Genomic DNA, 24,755 nt, shown 5'->3' on the forward strand with positions numbered 1-24,755 from the left:
TCCCCATTTTTCAGGAAATCACTCCAGGATGCCTGAGAAATAGATTTTACTTTCACTTCTTCCTCTAACAAGCAGAAATTTAGCATTTTGTTCTTTAATCTATAGGAATAAATAGAACTCTGAATATTAGGAAGCCTTATTGCAGATATCTGGAATTATCAAATTTGGATTTGAATATAGAACTATCCAAATATGGCATTATTTGGAGAATTCAGAATATTTCTGAATCCCTAGCTAAAATGACTCAAAGAATCCCAACCAAAATGAAGAGGGGCAGATTAGAGGCCATTATGTTTGAGGCTTTGAAACTCTGCATTGTGATCTCTGACTGCCTTCCCAGAGCCAATCTACAAGAATTACTGAGGTCATCACCTGTACCATGTGTTTGCATAATGAATGGATTAGAGACTATTCACAGCTCCCTTGAAACTTGCAGAGAGGGAAGTGCACTCTTAGTCCAATGCAACCTTGCTACACTAATGACAATAAAACAGATGACATGGCAAGAAACACATGAAGTTGGGTAACTCCTGAAGTAATCCAAATACTTTTCCCCAAACTTACTATCTGTTAACAGAAATGCTAAAATTATGAAGGCAGACATCTTTGATTAGAGAAATCTCTGATATTTGCAGATATTCATGCACAGCTTTCTGCAATGTGGGGTGTAGCAGGGAGACAACATAAATGGACCCCTATAGCTGCCAAGAGAGTTATGCTTCAAGGTTTGAAAAGTAAATACTATTTTAGTCAATGGGCTAAAGATCTCGTCATTCAATCTACACCTGCACATACCCTATAGATGCCATGTCCATACTGTATATGTTTTGCAAGTAGTAATCTAAATACTTATTTTATGACTACTATAACTTGAGTTTTATTAATGTTATTTTAAATCAGCTTTGCTATTCCTTTTTTCCCCTTTCCTTTCCTTTTCATTTTTTGTTGTTGCTTTTTTTTTGTTATTGTTGTGTATTTACAAAAAGAATCACTCCCCCTCCCAAATATAGGAATCTTACTTACACATAAACATATACTGTATTAATCATTTATATTCGCTGCACACTGAAATTCCATTACTTGATTTTGTTTTTGTACCATCGCCCAAAAACATATCCTCTCAATGCTCAATTTCAAATATTCACATTGATATTATCACTATTACCTATTTTGCCTTTAATTAACTCTAATTTTCAAGGTGATAGGTTCAAACTTAAATTCTTTTATACTGGCAAATGTTATGATAATCAAAATAGGAAAAAAATAGACTACAGATTCAAAGGCAGAATTATTCTAGCTTTAAAGTGCAAAGTTTCATGTCTTGTACTATCTCCTTGAGAATGGTTTAGTTCAGACATAAAGTTAAGCTATATTTTGTGTTAATCATAGTTCAGAGTGTAAACCACAGTTGAAGTTTCAAAACATAAACAAGGCATGGAAACAATAGTTTTAGCTTCTTGTCTACTTTCACTTCCCAATCTCTTCTCATTTGGCTTTGTAAGTCTATTTTTTCCGCTCGTGGTAAAATTTTCCTCAGGTAACAAATAAATGGTTATAAATAACATGGCAAACTACAGCTAGAACATACTTGAAATCATGGTTTTTATAATAGCTTATCTACCTATTGCAAACCAGCATTAGACAGCTCAGTCTTTACATCTAATCACAGTTTAACTTCCTTAAGAACAATGTGGCCTGATGCCTGAAGCATAAACCTTTACTTACGACCTTTAAATGATACCCATATTGCTAAGAAATTATTAGCACAATGCAATTTGATCCTTCTTTATGTATTGCCACCAAGACACCATTCATATATAAGAACTGATATAGACATGAAAAATGACTGTCATGAAGCCCACACAGACAAATAAACCTGGAAATAAATCTGGATGAAATGTCTTTAGATTCTGGCGCCAAACAATCAAACACAGCACTTCTGCTAAACAGCACAATCTAATGGAAGTTGGATAAATTTTTCTCCCCCACAGCAGTCTCCGATGCACCCCACAAACCTGAGAAACTTTCCAGAGCTGGACGTCCCTGAAAGCCACGGGGGAAACGTCCATGCAATATTAAGATTTAGGCCAATTACCTCCAGGATATATTTTATTATAAATGTGCGTATTCTGTCCTTAGATACACAGTATTCCCAGGACAACTCAAAATAGAAACAAACAAATTACAAAAAAGCAATACAGCCTCAAATAAATCAAAACAATACTAATTAAAAATCTTGAAAAGACCAAAAAGACCTTAAAGTAGACTTGGAATAAGCCTCCCCAAGAAAAGCATTCTATAACTGGGCACCACTACCAAGAAGACTCTTTTCCTGTTATTATTTGCCAGATTTCACACAGCAAGGTATTTGAAGAAGTCTCCGGGTATGAGCCTGGCACAGCTCAGTGCCCCAGCTAAGCTAATAACCAATAAAAACCAATGTTAATTTCCAGTTATGTAGACCTGTGCACTATTTTACCTAAACACTGAAAATATTGGCAATATTCAGCATGGTTTTAGAAGCTTAGAAAATAGAAGTCCAATCCATTTAGAGTTATGTCCTATCATGCACGCTACCATATTTTTCTGTGTATAAGACTATACTTTTGTCTAAAATCTTTAGACTAAAAATTGAGGGTCGTCTTATACACAGAAGTAAGCTGAGGAGAGAACAAAAACAATGCTAAGCGCCACTTAGATTTCTTAATTTTGGATTAGAAAAGTGAGGGGCATCTTATTCATGGGGTGTCTTATACACAGAAAAATATGGTACCTCATTCTCAGGGCCTTGACTTTTGATGAATTTTACAACAAATCCTTGGCCCCTCAAATTTTACATGCTGTGACAATAGTCACAATGCATATATAATAAATTGTTACATCACTCAGGAAAGAGCATATTTGATTTAACTATTACAGGGTCTTATTTCTTCCTCACAAAAAATGGTGATACAATCAATTTTACCATTACTCAAATACAAAGAGCTAGATTTATTTATTTGTGTTAAGTACAAAAAAAAAAAAAACCAACAACACTAAATCATGTAGGCCTTGATTGGCAAAATGAAGACCATCAGAAGCATTTCTTTCTGACAGGCCTCCGTCTCCATTTCGTTCTTATGAAGAGAAAATTGTTTCATCCAGCAAGGAGGCAATATTTACCCCATTTTTAATATTTCAGGTTGACTTTTTAACCAGTCAGAATGCTGTTTCTTTTATGTAGGCTCAGCCTGAAGCAAGTTTATGATATAAGTGACAGAGAAGGTCTCCAGGGGAAGAGTTCTCAGTTTGTTGGCATTTCAGTTCTCAATGGCTAATCACCACACACCAGTCTCAATAAATATTGGCTGAAAATACATGAGAAATCAGGTTCTTGTAAGCACAAAAATGCCAGAAAGGCAAATGATATGTAAACACATACAGATTTTACAAGGATACACTAAATTACAATTTTCAAATGTAATTCCAGACTATCTACCTCCCCCATGATAAATCTTGTTACAGTTTTAACATTTGTTCTCTCCAATAAAAGGCAAGTGTCATTATAGAAATTAGAAGAATAACTAGGAAGATTTCATGAATCTTGGAAAATGCCTGTGTGTGTTACTACAATAATGTTTATTTTTAAAAGCATCTTAAACAAGAGAAAAGGAAAGGAAAAAAATAGCCTACACTCTTGACCAATCCAAATACAGTGTTTCATTTACACATAAAACTATAGTATGCTCAAATACAACTTTTCAATATTAACTGTATGAGAGCACATAAGTTACAGAATACTAATGCGTTTACCGTTGCCCATCATCAAGGAATAAAAGAGAATGCTGACAGAAGAACAATTTGGGCCCCAGATTTAAGTGTTCAGACCTTCACTTATTTTATAAATGAAACAGTGTACTGTATACTATTAATAAATAAGAAAATGATGTTTCCTCTATTATAAATATGTATGTACAGGTACACATGTGCATTAACAGTGAGTTATCCTTATAAGTTGGTATGAATTAGCTGCCCACTGCAAGTACAAAAGACTCACACTGCTGAGTGGCTAGTATATATAGTATTTTTATGACACTTCATTGAAAAGGGAGCTTTAAGTTGTAGATCAACATATCTGAATTACTTCCCAAATATTAAAACAGACAAATTCTGAACAGATTAATGAGCTAAATTTCACCTTCGATAGAACTTCGATAGAACATACCAGGCGTTCATCTACAAACAAGAGGAAACTATATGAACTGGCTCACATGAGCCTTACTTAATTCTAATTGAGAAGAAAGACACATCTTGATAGTCAACTTGAAAATGCCTTCATTTTGCATTCTGAACAGAATATGAGTTATGTACATGCTGTAAGTCTTGTGGCAATTGTGATTTTGTTCCAGAACTCTTGTGTATGCACGGCCTTGCCAAACTACAAATACCTTGCCAAAAATCAATGATTTGTCTTTTTAAAAAATCTGAACACAGCAGCCAGAATTCAGTTGCATTTGTGTGGTGAAAAATTGCACAAGTGAGTGTCGTCCTGGTGCCAGAAGTTTGAGATTTCTGAGTTTTTTATTGATCTGAATTTTGTTTGCCTGCACAAATGTGCTACAGTGTTATACTGCCTTTTATATCAACATGTGCTATTTTCTCCATCTGCTATTCTCCTTTATGTTTTTTTTTTAACCTCCGTGCTTTCTCTATCTTTGTACTATATTGGGAAAACAAACTGTACCTAAATGTTTAAACAACATCTGTAAGGGCATTACTAAATCATGCCTAAGGAAAAAAGCAGGCCAGCCCTTGAAACATGACGATCCCTGATTGATTTTAGATTGCTCAAGTTGGAGAGGATAATTTGGAAAGGTTTTAACATTTATGACCAAGTACTTGTATTTATTGTAACTTTGATTGCTCATAAAAGTATTCATGTTTTTACATGGATTCACAACTCAGCATGTTGGCTTTACTATAACAAAAAGGATAGAAGAATGATCCAAGAAAATAAGACTCACATTTTATCCATCACAAAAAGTGACCCAAATTATCACTTATTTCTAAGGCTCTGGTTGTGCATAGTGACCGAAGTCAACAGGACAAGTGAAGTTTATAAAGCTACTGCAGCATCAAATGGGTAAAGGACAGTAAAAGCTTCACACACACTGACTGATCAAAACTAGCTGAGATTAAGGGCCACTAACATTCAGTGTCTCTTTGAGAGAGAACAAAACCTCCCACACCACTGGGCAATTCTGCTTCTTTCTCTCATTTACCATTCATGGTTACTCAGGTGTATCATGGCAAACCATGCCTAAACATTTTTTTTAGAAGATTGATTCCCTGGAGGCTTGAGTCAAACACATACAGTTAAGAATTCCTCATGGACATCACCTTAGTTGATCTGGTGGCATCCTGCATATTAGGATCTCATTTGTTTGGAATTCATCTGGAACTTAAAAAAAGAAAACTTCCTCAGCTACCAGAAGTGCTAAATGCTTTGCAGCTAACTGCTTAACAAATTTTAGGAAAAGATAATCTCGGGTCCCTTGTGCTGTAATGTGTTGGAAATGTCTCCTAAGATATTTAACCAACACCAACATTGTATCACTTAGGCAGCAAGTTAAAATATTCCTATTTCCCCAAGCATTTTACACCTGAGTATAATTTATTTGGTGTACTTTTTAACTGGTTGATGAGTTCTGCTTTAATTTTTTGAAGTTGAATGGATCATCATCTTAGAATTGTAGAGCTGGAAGGGACCTTATGGATCATCGAGTCTAACTGTGTCAGGGGAACACAGTGGGGAATTGGACCTCTGGCTCTGCAGCCAAATACATAAACCAGCGAATTATCCAGTGTTATTTACATAAAAACACACACACTGTATGCATAACTTTGTGTTTGCCCAATTCTGGTGGGTAAAGGGCAACCATTTTTTTAACCGAAATCAATAGGGTGGATTTGATTCAAATCCTGATTTAAATCACTACTGAGTAAGACTCAATTTAAATAATGATTTTTAAATGTAAAAATATATTATAACTGGTAGTTATAATCTTTAATATTTGCAACCAGATGAAGATTTCATATTTGGAATAATAATCTGTCAGATTAGTAAAACAGTTATATCAGAACTTATTTTAGTGTTAATCACTCATATTTGGAGAACTACTTAAATTGTTTTATTTAATGAAAACAGTAACATTATATAGCATACATATTCTTACATTTGCTTAAACATTAAAGTTTATTAACTGAAGTGGTTAAACAAGTTATCTTTTTAAAAAGCAAACTAGCTTCCAAACAATATTCATACCTAGCATTTAAGGTACAGTAGAGACCCCCCAATCCGCAGGATCAGAATCTGCTGACTCATTTATCTCTTGCCTGAAAATACTAAATTACCCTCTGCCCCAAAATACATATTTACAGTACAGTACAGTATATGTATTTCTAGGGTGTGTTTACCAGAACTGGCCACTAGAGGGATCCAGATACCATGCACTGTATAGTGTCCACTAGATCCATGTTTTCCAGCATCCACAGGGAGGCTTGGAACCAATCCCCTGCGGATACCTCGATCCTACTGTAATGCGTTCATTGTTTGTACACAGATATGCAGAACAACAATGGGATTCAGCTCCTTTTCAGAACTTTATTTATTTTATACAGTTTTCACTGTGAAAAAGTGCACGTTATCTTGGCTTGGATTAACTGATTTAATTTACCAAAAATGTAAATATTGCTACATAACTAAGCTCTAGTTCATGCTGAATAACTTTTGAATTATAATGTATCTTAAACAGAAAACTAGGTAGATTTTTCCTCCAAAAGCATTTCATTAAAATAAATCCCATTTAAATTTTTAAAAATCTGATTTTTTAAAACCATCCATTTTAATCCAACCTAGAAATCAATAATAATCAATAAACTAGTAAGCAAGATGGCAAGGATCAGCAGTTTTTAGGCTGAATTTAATCTACCTTAAACTAAGGTGTTCAATTTTAGATGTAAATTTTTATACATAATTATAAATAACTTTCCATTCACCAGCCTGTCCAGACCAAGAGAAAGTGATGTAATATTGGGAAGTAGTCGAGAGAAAACATATTCCTTCCATATCCCTTTCACATCTACAGAAGTTAATCTTGTTTTTAAACCACTGCAAGTTTTCCAGGAATCTTTCTGTGGACAATGGGATCAGGCCACTGAACTCTTCAGAAAGAACTAAGTTTAAATATGAAAGGATCATATATTTAGTGAGTGTGGGGAAGGATGATGGTTCCAGTCATGACGGACTCCTGTGCATGGGGGGGGGGAGTTGTGCATGCCCACAGGGGAGAAGGCACAGAAGGCGTGAAATTAGAGGGTAGTTTCACAAGAAATTAAAAATTAACAAGATATAATATGCTCTTGACAGATTTAATGCTAAGGAAGAAATTTACCCACATTGATGACGATGGATAAATACAAACATTTTATAAGCCCAGTCATGTGTGCTCTTATCTGGAAGTAGCTAAATCCCTACTGAATTGGAAATGGCTTCCTCCAAGGAGAAAAGGTATACGATTGCTACCTAAATAAAGGGACTGAACATGCGTATATTGGAAACACACCAATACATTAGTGAAAAAATTCCATATGGACCTAATTCACTAAGACTATATGTCTGGAGGAGCATGGTACAAGGTTACTAGCAATTTGTGCTATGTTCCTTCTCCCGGACACCACCTCACCTCCTTTCCCAGTCCCACCCCCTCCATCTGTGACAACTACTGCCCCTTTCCCTTCCCTTGAACCTCCTTGCCTCCCTGCCCGCTTGCCTAAAATGAAGCAAAGTGCTGCTGGATGCTTTTTTCACTGAAGAGGAGAAATGGGCAGTCAGCTGGGAAGGTGAGCTGGGTGCGGCTGGCTATGGTGGCTGGGAGAAGGAGAGGCCAGAGGGCAGCACAGAGCAGTGGTGTTCCACTTCATGCAGCAGGAGGGTTTAACCTGGCACTAGTTTCCAGATTATGTCCTGGAAGATCACACACAGAGATGTGCAATTCATATTGCTGGCAGCAATCTCAAAAACGGCTTTGCTCCTTTGAAGCACAAGCAACAATTATTTTGGATTGCTGGGGTGGGCCAATTTGGCTTTACAAGGCAGCAGCAGATTGTTCCACTGTCAAGAGAAACTATCGTTGTATCCCAGTGACTGTCGTTTGTTCTGTCCCTTTGCACCACGGAGGTTTCCATCCCCTGGGAATAGGACTACTGTTCACCTCTTCCCTCTCCAGACCTTTTGTATGCTCACGCACATAATATGAAATAAAAGAAATTTATGATTGACTATGCAGTCGTTCATAAAACTGTCAGTAGAGACAATTATATTCGTATTATCTTCTCTGTAATACTGGACTCTGTTGTGGCAGGGCCTAGCAACAGAAGATGTGATATCAAAGAATAATTCCTTAATAACTATGCCTTTCTATGGAAAGCAATGGCAGCAGAACAGTGAGGTCCTGTGTCATCTGCCCCCCCACCCCTTTATAATATTTATTTTCTGCTATACTCAAGGAGATCTTCTACTTTCTTATTAAGCCTGCCTGGCACATCAAACCCAATGAGGAGCTGTGACAGGTAGGCTCACCAACCTGGAAACTGTTATCAGTGCCTCCATTACTGGGAGTCAGGGAAGGTTTCAATATTGTTATCAAACTTTTTCCTCCCAGTTCCTATGATTATTCCCATAATCATGGGAATTGGCCGTATTTGAAATCGCAGACTCTGTTGTCCTTACTTGTGCATCTCTTAGCACCTAAGTCTTCAAACGTTAAGGATAACAAAAATGCCCCATTTATTTCACCAATTATTGTATCAGTTTCTGACCTCCTGAGACAACTTGTAGTATCAAACCCACAACGTCTGAAAACCCAGAAAAGCAAGAATTCATAAAAGGAAGGGCATAGTAAAAGAACTCATGTTAAACTTCATGCTTGTCCCCTCCCTCAAATTAGAGAAAGATGTCTTTATCTCCATGAAGATCAGGTTGCAGTTTGAGCAGCAAATATTATGCAAAGTGCAAAGGGGGATATTATTTGCATGTTAAACTTTTACTGTTGTGTCCTATGCAGAAGTGGTTAAACCTAAAGCACTCAGATGGGGCAGTAAGTACAGCATTCAGACCAGGTTATAGTGATGTACATATCTGCTGAATTCTGCTTCTTATGCCAGAATATCTGATTCTGCTTTACAGGGTTGGAAGCTCCTGAGGAAAAAGAGGCTCCACAGAATCAGGGGTGAAAGTCCAGGTTCCTCTAGCCCTGTATGTGAAAGTACACCACTTGACTTTGCCTGTGAAAAGGGTACCAGACCCCCCAAAAAGGGTACCAGACCCCCCCAAAAAAAAACCCTGTAAAGAAGACAAGTGCCTCTAAAGGCATATTTTCTTTTTTAAACCTGCTTTTCCCTCACGCATACCATGTTAGTAATATTTAAAACCTGCAGAGTGCTTTAAAGAATTTCAACTGTTTTACACCACTGCTTCAGTTAATTGTATGTTATGTTTTGTGGTTTTTCAAATTGAACTTTTCAAAAGTGAGTCAAGGACGCTCTGCCTCTACAAGTGGCATAAAACTATCTTACAGACATTAAGTTAAATAAAGAACTTAATTGCTTTGTAATCTTCATAATAACATGCAAGATAGGCCAATGTTATTACCCCATATTACAGAAAGAAGACCAAAGATGAGAGAGAACATTTCTAAATGACATCTTAATACAAGGATCTCCAGATGTTGTTGGCCTACCCCTGCCTCCTCACCATGGACTGTGCTGGCTAGGATAGATAGAAGTCACATTCCAACACCTGGAAGGTCACATGTTACCCCCTCCTTGATGCCTTAATGTTAAAGGAAAGAGTAATAATTGGAACAACACACAATTATGACATACTGGCACATCCACTAAACATATATCTTTGTTTATGGAAAAATAGACTTGCATTTACTTCTTTTAGAACAGTAACAATCTGCCAGTAGGTTCTTCAGTTGCTTGGGGTACAGCTATGATCTAAAAATGATGGTTCCTCCCTGCTTTTGCAAGAACCTAGGACTCGTTGAGACTGAGAGGCCTTGACAAAGAGATGGCTGCTGCAGGAAGAGAGGTAGCTCCCCCAATATGAACATAAGACCATGCTGTCCGAAACCACATCACTGAATCCCCAGAATTTTATGAGTTCGCCAAAATAATCTCCAAGGCCAGATGCATCGCCAAGCTGTCAGTTGGCCCCTCTCTGTTCTGAAACATCCTGTGTTCATTAAAATGCAGGAATTACTTTAAGAAGCTATCCGAAACCACATCTGTTTCCCCTAGGACATTGAATGTTAGTCATACCCACCATTCACAATTTTTGATGAAGTACCGTTATCTGTATTTAAAATCTATCCTCCCAGGCTAGAATCACTCACAGGCTGCACCTTGTAAGATTATTTGTAAGAAGCTTCTAAATAAAAGCTGATAAAAGTGAATAAGAGCAGATTATACACTTCTAGCCCAACTTCACCCAGACAATATGCCCTGTTTGAAACAAGGAGCCTCTATTGTTTAAATAAAATGAGAATAAAACTAGAACTGTATGGCCCTTAATGGAAACTACTACGAATGTGGCATTCTTTTTTGACCTTAAATCCCAGAATTCTTCATGCTGGGTTCCACCTGCCAGACCCACACCTAAGTGGCACCTCTTTTTTTTCCTAATAAGCAGCTATGCAGAAACTTGGCCTATCCTAGGCCACAAGGCCTTGCAGCCCAACCATTCTCCAAGTGAGAACAATGTAAATGTTGGTCTGCAAGGCAGATCTCCCAGAATGAAAAATTCCCGTACTTGGGAATAATTCAAAGAAACCAATGCCTAGAAACTACTACTTCCTGTTGCTCATGTGACTACCTGAGTCTTATGTGCCTTAATTATCTTTAAATTCTAATAAACACAACACTTTTAAATCATATTTCTCTATTATTTCTTTTTTTACTTTTTATGGCTTGCAAATAACTAATGTATACTTTTGAGATTGGGGTAATCCGCTCCTCACAAAAAAGTCAAATCTTTCCCAAGGCAAATTACAATAAGAATAAAAGATACAATATAAAAATAAAGCAAAATATAACAATATTTTTAAAAGACTATTTAAAAAATGCCCAAAGCAACAAAAGAGCTACAAAATTTAAAGCAGGAGATAAAAACAACTGCATTAAAAAAAGCAGAATATAAAATTCTGATGACCATTCAAGACAAAGAGGGGTTATCATGTCTGAAAGCTTGCTTTCAGAATATTTATCACTACATTAAGCCTCCTAAAAGATAACGGGCTGGAGGATTCTAAGGCACCACAGAACACCACAGAACACAAAAAGATGTTTGTAAACTAGCAGTAGAGAAAGCCTTTGGCCAAATGTTGAACTCCTGCTCTAGATACCAGCAGCCTATCTGTCACTAGCCGGAGTGCACTAAACTGTGCCGGCAGAACTCTGAAAACTATGGTATTACTTACTAATGATACCACTGACTGAAAACATCCATAAATACACATTGGGAATATTATTAGCATTTATTTTTCACCTACGCACAGTTCTTTGGACTACCCATTATCTCAACTGCTCATGCTGCTTGGAGTATTCTGGGAGTTTTAGTCCCAAAATACAATCTGCACAGCTCTAATCTCAATTAACTCTGAAAAGTGATGGTGGGAAAACCTGTCCCTTTAAATGTTTTCCACTACAACTCCCCAAACCCTTAAGTTATCTGTTACAGACAGACTTTCCAGAATAAGTGGAGGGGCAAATATTCCCCCATTCCTGTTATAAAGCTCAGCAACCTAATTTAAATACTAAATAATGTTGCATGGTTCACGCAGCAGATACGTTTGCTTACTGTATGTCATGGTTCAGCCAAAGTAATGATTTTATCTTCTGTTCATTTCATCTAAAGAGCTTTAAGCATATAATTGATACTCCAATTTAAATGGAAAGGTAAAAATAATTTAGTCTTGCCTGGCACAAACTCTATTTTTGGCTATGATGGAAGCAATCCTACTTCTTACGTATCACAACAAGCATTAATTCTGCTGTACACTATGAGTAATACCATTACATATTTGCAGAATGAGATACCAGTCTCAAGGTTCAGACAGATTCAAGACACAGATACACAGGAAGGCAAGTTATGGTCATAAATCTACATGCAGAGTGCTTTTATATTCTGATGTCCCTATTACTGATTAACATGTAACACTTTTTTATTTGGGAATAGGCTTTAAATATGATATTCAAAATAAATATCTGAAAGTGCTATTCAACACACAAAGCATTCTGTGATTTCATTATTCAGTATATTTAAAAGGCTACAACAAATTGATCTCCCATGTCTGCTGTAAGGTCACAGAAATTGATAACCCTTACAAGCTATGATTATGTGAGTCTGCCTGTGTCTCACAGATAGTGCACTTTGTGAATTAATCCTCTGAAGGCAAATATATTGTAAGTAGCTTGTTATCTCCAAAGTACTAAATTGAAGAATACATGGGATTATATTGACAGAAATTACATTTTCTGTAATGGGGTTTAATATATCTGAAACCTTTCCCATCCGTCCCTAGTCACTCTAACTGAGAAAGGTTGGTTAATGCAAGCACAATAAGCATCAAAACCAGATTTATGCACTAAAATGGATTAGACCATGTAATCAAAGCCTCAGCAATATTAATCTCTGACATTTACTGAATAAAAACAAATGTACTTTTGTCTAGCAATTGATTGTCTTCCTTTTCTCCTCCCCCTTCCAACATCCCACCAGGACCTCTGAGCCTGCCTTGCCCATTCTCTGGATATTACTTCAAAGAGGTTAAGGTTTCCACATCGTAAACACTAATCTAAAAACATTAGGACGATTAATTAGATACACTTAATTTTACACAGTACTATATTTTAATATGTTTCAGGTATAAGACTTGTTCTGTACACTCTGTGACGCATGCATTTCAGGACAAGAATATCTTAAATCATTTTAGAAAATCTTACAGTGAACTGTAGGTGGGCTAATATAGAATATATGTGTTTAAAATCAGGAAAAGGACAATACTTTAAAATCAGCCTAATCCAGCATGTGTTCTTGTCAACCAAGATTTTGGACAGATCTGTTTCAGTTTGTTTCCTTTTAAATGAATACTGTAAAGCAATTTTAGAATTGTTTTTCACAACCGTGGCTACAATCCAGTGCTCAGGCTGCTTAATTTACAGTGACTTTAATGGGATTTAAGTGCCTGCATGCTGGATTGCAGCAATTGTGAGTAACAGTTTACTACAAATGAAACTGGAAACTGAAATAATGACTATAAAAGAACTATAATAATGGTCAATTTATTTGTAATCTCCTAGCTGTTGAGAAATTGATTTCTTGAAAGGTGGCTTCAAACATATCCATTCCAGTCAAGCACCACAGAAATAGTTAAGTACTGAAATCTAACTATTTCCCAAGCTGTGGGAAAGCCAATATTCATAATTTTGCAAGAGTAAAATAACTAGTTCCCCTAGCTAACAACGTTCTGTAGTCCATTCTGATTTTACAGCCATCAACTAGCAAAGAAAACAGGCTACTGAAGGGATGCATCATCATAATGCAAATCATTAGCTGAAGTTGCTAGAGGCTGGAATACTGATTGTGTGTAAACATTAGAATACAATTACTTACCAATTGTTCACTTGAAGTATTGTGAGCCCTGTGTCTTGTGCCAACTGCTTTTTCTGTTCTTCTGAAGGATAAGGATGCTGTACAATAGAAAAGTATAAGTTCATAATTTTAAATTATATCAAAATATGTTATATAAATATGTACACACACATGTACGTACACACACAGAGAGAGTAATAGTTTTACTGGCCGTTTTGTGGAATCATAAAAGTGCAGTATCTATAATTAAAGATGAAAATGCTGAGGTGTGTCACTTTTATAATTATTAATGGGCTACTACATCATATAATTAATAGCATTAAAAGACAAGCCAATTATAATGATTAGTGAAGTGTAGAAAGGGCTGCTTAGGATACAAGCAAGTACAGTACTTTGCTATAAAGGGAGGACAGTTGTTGCAGTTGGGCAGCGTTTTAACTTTTATTTAAGAGAAACATGTATGCTGCCCTTTTCTGCATTTTATATAGTACCACAGAAAGCTTACATTTGGGGGTAAACAAATCTGTTGGTTTTGGTTTCTCAGTTCTGCCATCTCTGCTTTGTTCTCTTCCATTCCCACATCAGTCTATGACTTTTAAAAGGGATTTAGAAAAAAATGTATACCTTTTTTGCATGCAATGAACCAGAAAATTCTGAGAAGTGTGAATATTGAAAATTAACCACACTCTGGGTCATATATTGATTCAGGAAGTGCAAACTGGTTAAGTTATTATCAGAACACAAGTTAAACAAAACTCTGCTCATTCTTAGTTTCTGTCCTCTAATTTCATGTCAATGCGAGGCCTCTATTTTACTAGTCAAGATTTATTGTGCCTACATATTTTGTTCTAAGGGACCAATCCATCTACCTTCTTTTTTATCAAAATGGCTACATTTGATATTCAATTGTTGCCAAGAATGCATATAAAGATTAAATTAGACATAGAGTTTTTCCTGTCATGATTTTAATCTTCAGTTCTAAAAATACTCTTTCACCACATACTTTAGCTTCTGTATAATTTATGCTAGATAATACATACACTTGGTGACCCACTGATATTAAAATATGCTTGATTTTGAATTTAAACAGTACACCAGATAGCTCTCAGCACCAATGTGGTTTCAAAATGATTTAATGTGGCCCATTTTTTAAAAACCAAGAATACAATTCATTGAAATGTAAAATGTTATACATTTGAATGTAATCTTAATTCACATAATTCATATCATATATTTTCTGATCCAACAAAACTAGGCAGAGAAATGCCTTTTTCAGATCCTTCACTGCCTAGAAAAGCACATGAATTAATGACTCCATAAATACTTGTAACACTGATTGGTTCAACATTATTTGGGCTAATGTTTAGTTCTTGCCTCAGGGCTCCACATTAAGTCTGCTCTATTTTGGGGTTCTGTTTGGGAGTAACCCTAAACCCAGTAAAGATAATGTAGCTATGTGAGAATAAATATGGGTCAGCAAACACAAACCTGCCAAATATCTCCAGTTCTGTTTGTAGCAGATTATGCTTCTACATGTCACCATTGGACATTAGCATTTGGTCATTCTTATGCCTGCTTCAGAATGCTGGCTGTTCAGTCTTGCCTTAAAGAACTGCCTACAGCTTGTCTACATTCATGGCATCCTGACCATCTGTCTTGGGCTTTGGTATAAAAACTGTTGTCTGTCACTTTCTTCTGATAGGTCATGTAATAAAACAAGGGTCTGCATTTTAGTAATGCATCTCAGTATGTTCACCCTGCCTGCCCCTGGTGACCTATGGATGCAAACGCATACATTGTAAAGAGTTTGCCTGGCCCCATCACTGGGGATCTTTAAGAGTTCTCTGAAAACATGATTGTTTAGATGAGCATTTCAAGATATTACATCAACAGAGGGCAGACGTCCCTTCAGCTCTTAAGTTATCAGTTCCTCTATTTTGTTTTTATTAATTGTTATGTTCTTTTTCTTTTAATTTTATTTGATTGATATATTTATTTGATTTTCTGCATTGTTATTATGTTTTTTTGTGGTTACTATTTAATGTGTTATTGTTGTTGTCTATTTTGTTGTGAACTGCCCAGAGTGACCTTGTTAGCCAGATGGGCAGTACATAAATCAAATAAATAAATGTAAATAAATAAGTACACAGCTTAGTAGGACTAGGTGATATCCACTCTGTAAGGTGAACAGAGAGGAGATCGTCCCTCATTGCAATTCCGTTCTAAGACCTTATTTGGGGGTGTGCCAACATGGCTGATCCCATGAGGCCTGGAAGGCCTAGGATTCCTTCATTCCCTCTTTGATAATATTCCATTATTGCTATTTATTTCCATTTTGCAAAGCAGCTTTGCATGAATATGGCAGGTAACAGTGCCTCTTTCTAGCATATTAGTTCTAATCTAATTAGTTCTCATGTCCATGCCTTGTCCCAGATAGCTCACTAATTACATTAGAACAATGCTACAAGTTTTACTGTTACAAGATATTAGTCACTAGTATACTATGATTATTCTACCAATTTTGATCATTTCTTAGTGATGCAGTCACTTTTAGTGCATATATCCTTTCACAATATACTGAACAATCCCTTACATTGCTTTCAAAGGCCTAAAAATCAGATTAACAGCACTTTTATCTACCAGGCCTTAACTACTTATTACTCTAAAATTCAAAGAACACTGTTCCTTTTTCTCATTTTGCTTTGCCACCTTACATGTGATCTGACTTTACATAACTCAGCAAACTGTGCCTAATTCCATACAGGAAGCAAGACTTTTTAAAGACCGCCTGAAGCTACTGGGATTGAGAATTCTGTCTCCATTAAGCAATTTTCAATTGTTCTGGACTTTTTACAAATAGGCAAGAGTAGATAAAATTAGCCATCAGAATAATACTGCTACTGTAAAAACACACACACACACACAAAATGCCCAAGTACTTTAGAAGTATCAGAACAATTATTTATAACCATGGTATATTCATAATCATCTGATCCTCCCCCACACATTTGGTTATTGGCCAAGTGTAGCTGAAATGTTCAGTTTCACGAAAAACCTATAATTACTACAATCACATGAAAGCCATTACTTCATGTAGATAATCTTTCCCAGCAAAGTTTACTCTGATGTTGGTTGGATATTTTAAAAAAGCAAACAGTTGCAATATATATCAAGTACTTAATGCATTATGAATTTTTATAATAAACTTATTACAATAGTACAGCTTAACCCAAAGTATATTTAACAATCACAAGAATGAGAACAAGAACCACATCCTTGATAAAGCATAGTGCCACAAGTCTGGCTGTTGGAAAAACATACGAAGTCGTGTTACATTCCCATCAGTGGTGTTAGTGAGGCGCATGCTACTGACAACAGCAAATAATATACCACAGAAGACGAAAAACTAGCAATCTAGAAGACTGGTATTTTAATTACTTTTTTTTTAAAGAAGTCATTCTGCACTATTGGTAAACACTTCTTTTTAATCAAGCAAGCAGTGAACATTTACCTTTTTACAGTAACATGTTACACTTTTTAAACAGAAACAAAAGCTATATAGAATCAGCTAGTTGTCAACAGTTGACTCAACACACCACGATTTCAGCTAAGAAGCATACTTATCACCAAATATCACTTTGGAATATCAAAGGAGATTTGGCCACCGTTCAATAAACAGTAACTTCAGAGCTTTAGTTTTGTTAAGAACATTAGCCTTATACCATTATCTCTTGAAAGCTTAATTATTTGCACACAATTGATCAAGATGGGAATTTGAGAAAGGATATGTTCAAGCCTCTGGGAGAGCTGTAACACACTAGGAGAGCAAACAAAATTACCTTTGGATCATACAATGAGAATTAACGATTAGGCTCACATACAGGGCAGAGCAGTAGCGGGAGCTATTCTTTCTGGAGTGTTTCCCATTTGATCTGCATTAACACCTTCAAATGAGTGAAAGCCATAAAACAGTGATTATGTAGGGTGAGGCTTATGCTCCCTTCCTAGAATCAATCCAGTGTGCATGTCTACTGGAAGAATACAGCTGACTTTTCATTAAAGAGGGAGGAGAAATGGCTCAGATTGCTAGTGGGCAAAAGAGCCAATTCAGACCAACCAGCCTCACAACAAAATTTTCTAAACTTTTACACTTATACCACAGTACTACTACTACTACTATATAATCAAATGTGGAATTCAACAAATAATAAAGTATATATTTCTTCTTCTCTATAACTCACAGAGTTGTAAAAAAATATACTGTGCCACTTCTGTATTTCAGAATGGGTATATTTAAAAAAATAGATGGTGACAAAAAAAGTGAAGCCTTCCCAAAGGGACAATTCACTGTGGTTTTATCATAATAATGTAAAATAACAAATAAATGAAATGACAAATAAATTTTCTCAAACAGTATAACATATTTTGCTTAAGCTTTACTCCCTGCCAAATTATTAGGGTGAGGACAGAATAAGAAACTCAACAACTAATGAAGTTTAGCATTTATAAGCACAGCACATTACGCAAAATTATAATGAAGTAGAAAGTGCTTCACAAGCTGTCTTCCTTCCCTCTTAGAGGATGAAACTGATAACTAGGCTAATGCTACTTAATGGCCAGTACCCTGCTGCTAATCCCAACCAGTGTAGACCCACTGACTTAATGAAATTTACAAACTTCTCATTCAGCTATTAACTCTATGGGTCAATTCTCTAGATGAGAATAGGGGGTTAGCTATTGTAATTTAATGTTAAATGTGACATTTGAAGAAGTACAGTTGTAATCAAAATTATTCAGCCCCCATTGCAAATCAGATTTATTATCAAAATCTACAGACTTTCAGCTGTTTGCAATGAACAAATCAAACAAAAGCAATTGAAATCGCTCAACACAACAAATGCTTCAAATGGTTTTCCCAAATTCAACTGAAAATATAACTTTTAATGAATTCCGCAGTCTCAAAATTATTCAATACCGTAAATAGAATTCCTCACAACAGCACAAATATGCAAAAGAGGTGTTTTGCAAAACAAGTATGCTTGAGACAACCAATCAAAGGCTTAATTAGTTGCACCAGGTGTGCTTGAGTTGGAACATATGAAATACCTGAGCTGGGTAGGGGTTTGGTGATTGTCACATTTAACTGCATGTAAGAAATATGGCTAAGTCAAAAGAATGGTCCAAAAAGTTAAGAGAATCTTTAAAGCCTAAATAATTGGGGCTTAGCTTCTTCTTACATTTCTCATCCCACCTTCATGTTCATCTTGGTTACAGCCTTTTTGTGGCAGACAATGACATAGTCAATGTTTCTAATTCTCTGAACCATGGTTAGAACTTGTATCCCAGTACCCTGTTCAGAATACCATGCACAAAATGGAAGTTGCAGATGCAGCCAAACCTATTTGAGGAGATGCCTGTCACATGCCTGGTCATACAACAAACCCCTCTCCAAATAGCTGTTACCACTTCCACAACATTCCTTTCAAACACAGCAATCAACACAACATACTGGCCCTTCAGTGTCTCATATTCTCTACCTTTTAAATCTTGAACTCACCCTACTGTCCCCTTTCTATGTTAATCATATGGCACTGTAACATTTGCACTGAGGGCAAGTCATCTACTCTCTAATGGAACTGAGGGATTGCAGAAGACAGTGGTATGGTTGTTGAAGTCTTTATTGCTGTGTGGAATGCAGAAATGATGGAGGGACATTCATGCAAAGTACGCTCTTCTATTGAGCAGAAGAGCCCTTTCAATATCTAAGCAAGCAACTCATGTTCCATGGTGCTTTCTGTATTTCACATAAAACATCTCTGCACAGGACAGGTACCTTTTCCTTTCATGAAGTTACAGACACAGACATACATAACAAACTCAAACTACACGCTAATTAATCCCAAAGACAAATAATCAATCTACAGTGGACCCTCGACTTACAGACGGCTCGACTTACAGCCGAAGAATCGACCTACAGAAAAACACCAAAATGGTACAAAAATGGAAAAAAAATAGCTGGTTACAGCATTAATTGGTTTTCAATGCATTGTAGGTCAATGGAAACTCGACCTACAGACTTTTCGATCTGCAGCCACCGTTCCAATACAGATTAATTCTGTAAGTAGAGGGTCCACTGTATACTGGCCAGTTTGTGCAAGAAGGCAAAATTTTCTGATAATGCACATTTTACAGAAATGCAGAAAAAGTCTTCACATTTGTAATATTACAAACGAGCGACCTAAAACTCATTGTCTTATGGCAAAAAGTGTTCTTGTTTGTGATTCCACATTTACCATGTGAGGACAAATCAAGTCAGGATTTCCATCTCTTGACACAATTACAGAATGTCTTATGATGAGTCAGATCATATGGTGACGACAGCAAGTAGCATTTTTCTACAGCATTTCCCTCCTCCCTCTACACAGCATTGGCTCTCCACACTACTAACTACTACAGCTTCCCCAAATTGTTAGGGGTTTCTACAATCTAGTGTGTGTGCATGTATGCATGCATGTGTAAGTGTGTGTGTTGTGAGGGATGCCACAGAATATACTATTATATACTGTACTTGCTACATAATTCAAAGATAAACTGCCTCAGTTTAATTTTTTTTTGAGCTAGTATTGGGTTGTGGTTCAATCAGGTAGAAGGGCTTAACACAAACATTTTGGGGCCAGATGTTCATTCCTGCTCAGACCGTAGGTCACATGTGTTAAGTCTTACAGATGTAAACATAATAGTTGTCCTAGTCTAACTAATCACATATATCTCAAATTTGTCCTCGTGACTTATTAAACTTAGTGTATCTAGATGTCATCAATGTACAGATTACATTCAATTCAACTTCCTTTTCTCATATAATAGGGATGAGATCGTGGTAGTGCTAAATCAGTGCCTAAAGCAGTAATGAGCTAGGTGAGTGGCAATAAACTGAAGGTCTGTGCAAAAAAGACAGATACTGTATATCCATTTCATCTCCTTATATAACAGATGTCCTAAAAAAGAGAATGTATTTTTGCCAATTCAGTCTTTACAGACTAAAGGCAGACTGTTGACTAGGGCAGGAGGTGCATGCATGGGTATACTTACACAGACATACAGACACAAAGACACCCACTGTGGTGATAGGAAAAGTCAAGGTTGTTCAGTGAGGGAAGGCTTTAACCTCACCTTCATTTCTACAACCCCATTCAAAACCTTTACCATTAGTAGTACAGAAGCATTTCTCTGAGTATCAACTTCCTCCATACTACTGGGATTCCTACTCCCATTATCAGCATGAGTGGCCCAGAAACAGTGGCTCCAACTTCCTCACTAGTTATGCCAACCAGTGGGGTTGGCACTGGGGCACATAACAGATGTTAGAGACATGCATGTGGTTGGGAGGTCATGTAGCTTTCTCTGAAGGATCATATTCATAGCCTGAAGGTGCTTACTGATCCATTTTTAGCACAGGCCACCAAAGCAATCCTTGTGACATAGAATGGCTTCAGCCACCCTTAAACTAGAAAGCAGTTCTGTTGTCTCTGGACAAAGATAACCTTGCTTCAGTTATCTATGCCCTGGTTGCTTCCTATTTGAATGATTGTCATGAATTACATGTGGGGATGTATTTGTAAATAATCAGGAAACATCACTCAGTTAAATAAATAAAAAAACCAATAATATAGAGAGCTTTGAAATGGCAATAATGCAGTACTCTAATAATGCTCTCACTTCTTTAAGCCCTGCCCACGATCTTTAAAAGAAGGAGGATCCCTTTACAGTAGGCTGTTGAGCACAGCGTTCTGAATTACAAAACTTGCTGAATACGAACTAGAGAAATAAAAGTGGAGTTTTCTAGTTGCCAATCTTTCCACATTTTAAAACTATGATTGAAGAAACAGCTATTAGGATGCAAATATATATATATACATATATTTTAAACTGTTCGGCCAGTCCTTGCATCCCTTCTGTGATCGGCTTTAGCCGCCCAGAGACCTTTGGGTAGAGTGGGCGGCATATAAATTAAATTAAATAAATAAATAAAAACAAACTCCAGCAGACCTAAGTACAGCTGATACCTCAACAATGCCATGTCTCTAAATGCAGTTCTTTTACAAGGTTTTCCAGCAATGTGTATTCTGGCACTGCGATAAATTATCTTTTCTAAGTGTCAATAACATTCCCAGGTCTCATACACTGCCCAGTGTAATACCACATCTGGACAGCCACAAAGCATTTACTAGTTGTTCTGAAGAAAAGGTGTTGCTAACTTAAATCAGGCTAAGTTATCTCCCTCTAAATGCTAGGTTAATCATCCCTTATCACACAAACCTTATCATACAGACCTATTTTCTTTCCCAAGATGAACAGTGAAACAAAAGGGTAGCAGCAAGTTTCATGACTCAGCACTGCACATTTCAAAGCACTGAGCTAGATTGACTTAAGATGATGAGTTAGGCTGGAAAATGTTTGCGTTGTTGGGGGCAGGGAGAGGATTCATCAAGATAGCGTACAGTTGCTTGAATTAATTCACAGAAAGAGAAAAATCAGTTGTATTTTTCTAGAAGATGTAACCATGTTAGTCTGTGCTAGCATATCAAGCAAAAACAAAAGAAAAATAAAAAATATAGAAGAAAAAAAGTTGTATTTTTCTGTTAGAGTTTTTTTGTCTATGCATTTCTAGAAGATGGCCCTGAAGCCACTGTGTCTAATTAAGAAATATGATAACACTGCTTTTGTTATCCCCCTCAACACATCCCAGCAAAGAACTTAATTTTTTCTTGTTCAAAAACTGTTACTTTGAAAAGCATTGCAACAACTCTCTTGTCTAAATACTGTTTTTCTCCCTACAAAGCAAAGCTAATGCTAAAATTCTCCTTATATTTAAACAGCCAAAATTATGTTTATCTATAATACATTTGTGAAGGGTTTAAAACCCATAATGCTTTCTTGCCACCTTTTTAACAGTATGAATCACTTTTGCTATTTGAGTAAAACCTCCTCTGTCTCCTGACTGCATATTATCAAAGAGACACTTTGTGCCTGCTATTTGCATTACAAAAGCAGGGCATGGTGTAGTCTAAGAACATAGCTTGAATTTATAGTAGTTTGAGTCCTTGTGTCCCTGCACATGCTGGAATCAAAAAGAACAACAAGGGTGCCTGCCATGGTAAAGCAGCAGCAGAAAAAAAAGTTTGGAACACTGTTAAGTCACAAGATTTCAAATTGTTTTTCTAACATTCTCAATTAGTATTATTGAGAAAACTGTAAAACTATGTAAAGGGAGTTAAAACCACTATTTGCTGCTCTTTTTTCCATATCTACACATGTAAATTTATAGAAAGGATTATGAGGCATATTTTATATGGTGTTGCCATCCCAAAAATTGCCATCTACTGTAAGTCAAAGTAAATCAAGTGAGAAGGTGCCTGTTTAATTTTACTCTCATATAAGGAGAACTTTCATGTTCACTGAAAAGTTATGTTCCATAATTCCATATATATATTTTGCAAAAACACATTCAAGGGCATGTGCTTCATGGGAGATTATTTTTCTAATGCACAGATTTTTGAAACAAAGGTCTGTGCATTCACTGACACCTGTGCTTCTTTAAGATTTTTCCCACTGAGGAACTTTTCTAGGTATTTTTAAATTTCATTTATTTTAGAAACTTTTGCCCTGCTAATTTGCACCCAAGAAATCAAAATGGCAACTACAGTATAAGGAAAGTGAACAATTAAATAGGCATTACATTTCACAGCAAGGAGTGGGTGCTACAGAGAGCAGAAGGACCAAATGACGAACAGTAGCTATTTTTCCATGAGAAGGAACTTGTAGTAAAAAACAATACAATCGCAACATTAAAATATCAAATCTTTGTCTGCCCTCTAAGGTCATTTGGACATTCTAATAAATAATGAAAATGAAGAAAGGAACTTTCGGGATTCTTGTGTAACTTTTGAGAAGGAGGTCCACAAGCGAAATGAATACACTTCTGATGGAGAGACAGTGTATGCCTTTTTCCATCAAAAAAGTTACAGAAGATGTATGCAATAAGTTGAACAATTTGCATGTTCTAACCAGTTTTGGTTAGTGATATAACTATTTTAGCATTTAGAGAATGAGTCAGTGAAAATGTTTTGCAGTTTGTACACAGATTTATCCTGTAGAAAAAAACACAGAGAGCCAGAGTGGTGTGACAACTACAATATCAAGTGTTGACTAGGTTTGGGAAAACTTGGGTACAAGCCCTCCTCAGCCACGAGACTAATTACGTGACTTTATGCCAGTCACTATATCTCACAGGCTGAGGGTAAAAATGGAGAGATGGCCCATATAGCTTTCCTTCCTTGGAGAAAACTGGGACACAAATGCAACATTTAAATTAAATTAAATTATATAAAAATTGCACATTGCAGATAACTTTGTTGTTTCTAATGTACAGTGGAACCTCTACTTACGAATGACCCTACATATGAACAATCCAACTTACGAACAGCTCCGTTCACAAAATTTTGCTTCTATTTGCGAACGGAACTTCAGCATACGAATGGAAAAAATGTGGGGGAGGCGGGGAAAGCACAAAATGTGAACTTTCAGTTGACCGTTGGCCAGTGAAGAGGTGCCTGTCTGCAACATCGCCCATCTAAGCAGTTAGAGAGTGGATAGGGAGAGAGTCTTCAGACTGCCTGGTACGGCCTGGTACTGTACAGTACTGCCTGGTAGTGTACTGTATGGACTGGGTTTTTTTGGCTTTTTAAATTTTTTGAATTTTGACTTTCTTTTTTAAACAGAGAGCCTGCCTGTTCTGGGTGAGTACACTGTATTTACTGTACTGTACAGGGTTTTTCTCCAGCTTGGTGGGGGGTAGGGCTAAGTGGGGGGTTATGTTTCTGTGCTCTGATGGGTCTTGCAGTGTAGATTTTAGTTTTAAAATGTGTGTGGTTAAAATGTGGCTCTAAAGTCTGTTTTAAAATCAGAAAATACTGTATTCTGCGAAGGGCTGTTGTGGTTGTAGATGCAGGCAGCCAGGCTTTAAAATGCAGTTTAGACTCAAGTCTCTACTCCCCCCATG

At 36.5% G+C, this 24,755-nt stretch overlaps 1 protein-coding gene across 3 annotated transcripts in view; it reads right to left on the minus strand.

Annotated features, from left to right (window-relative positions):
• MEIS1 (Meis homeobox 1) overlaps window positions 1-24,755 on the minus strand; it is a 200,558-nt gene that overhangs the window by 23,237 nt on the left and 152,566 nt on the right. For all 3 annotated transcript variants that reach the window (XM_078377353.1, XM_078377347.1, XM_020801476.3), the window contains exon 9: window positions 13,718-13,794. In XM_078377353.1, coding sequence (XP_078233479.1) covers window positions 13,718-13,794 — 77 coding nt within the window. The remainder of the gene's footprint in view (window positions 1-13,717; window positions 13,795-24,755) is intronic.

This window comes from Pogona vitticeps, chromosome 1, assembly GCF_051106095.1.
Source record: "Pogona vitticeps strain Pit_001003342236 chromosome 1, PviZW2.1, whole genome shotgun sequence".
Classification (NCBI taxonomy): domain Eukaryota; kingdom Metazoa; phylum Chordata; class Lepidosauria; order Squamata; family Agamidae; genus Pogona; species Pogona vitticeps.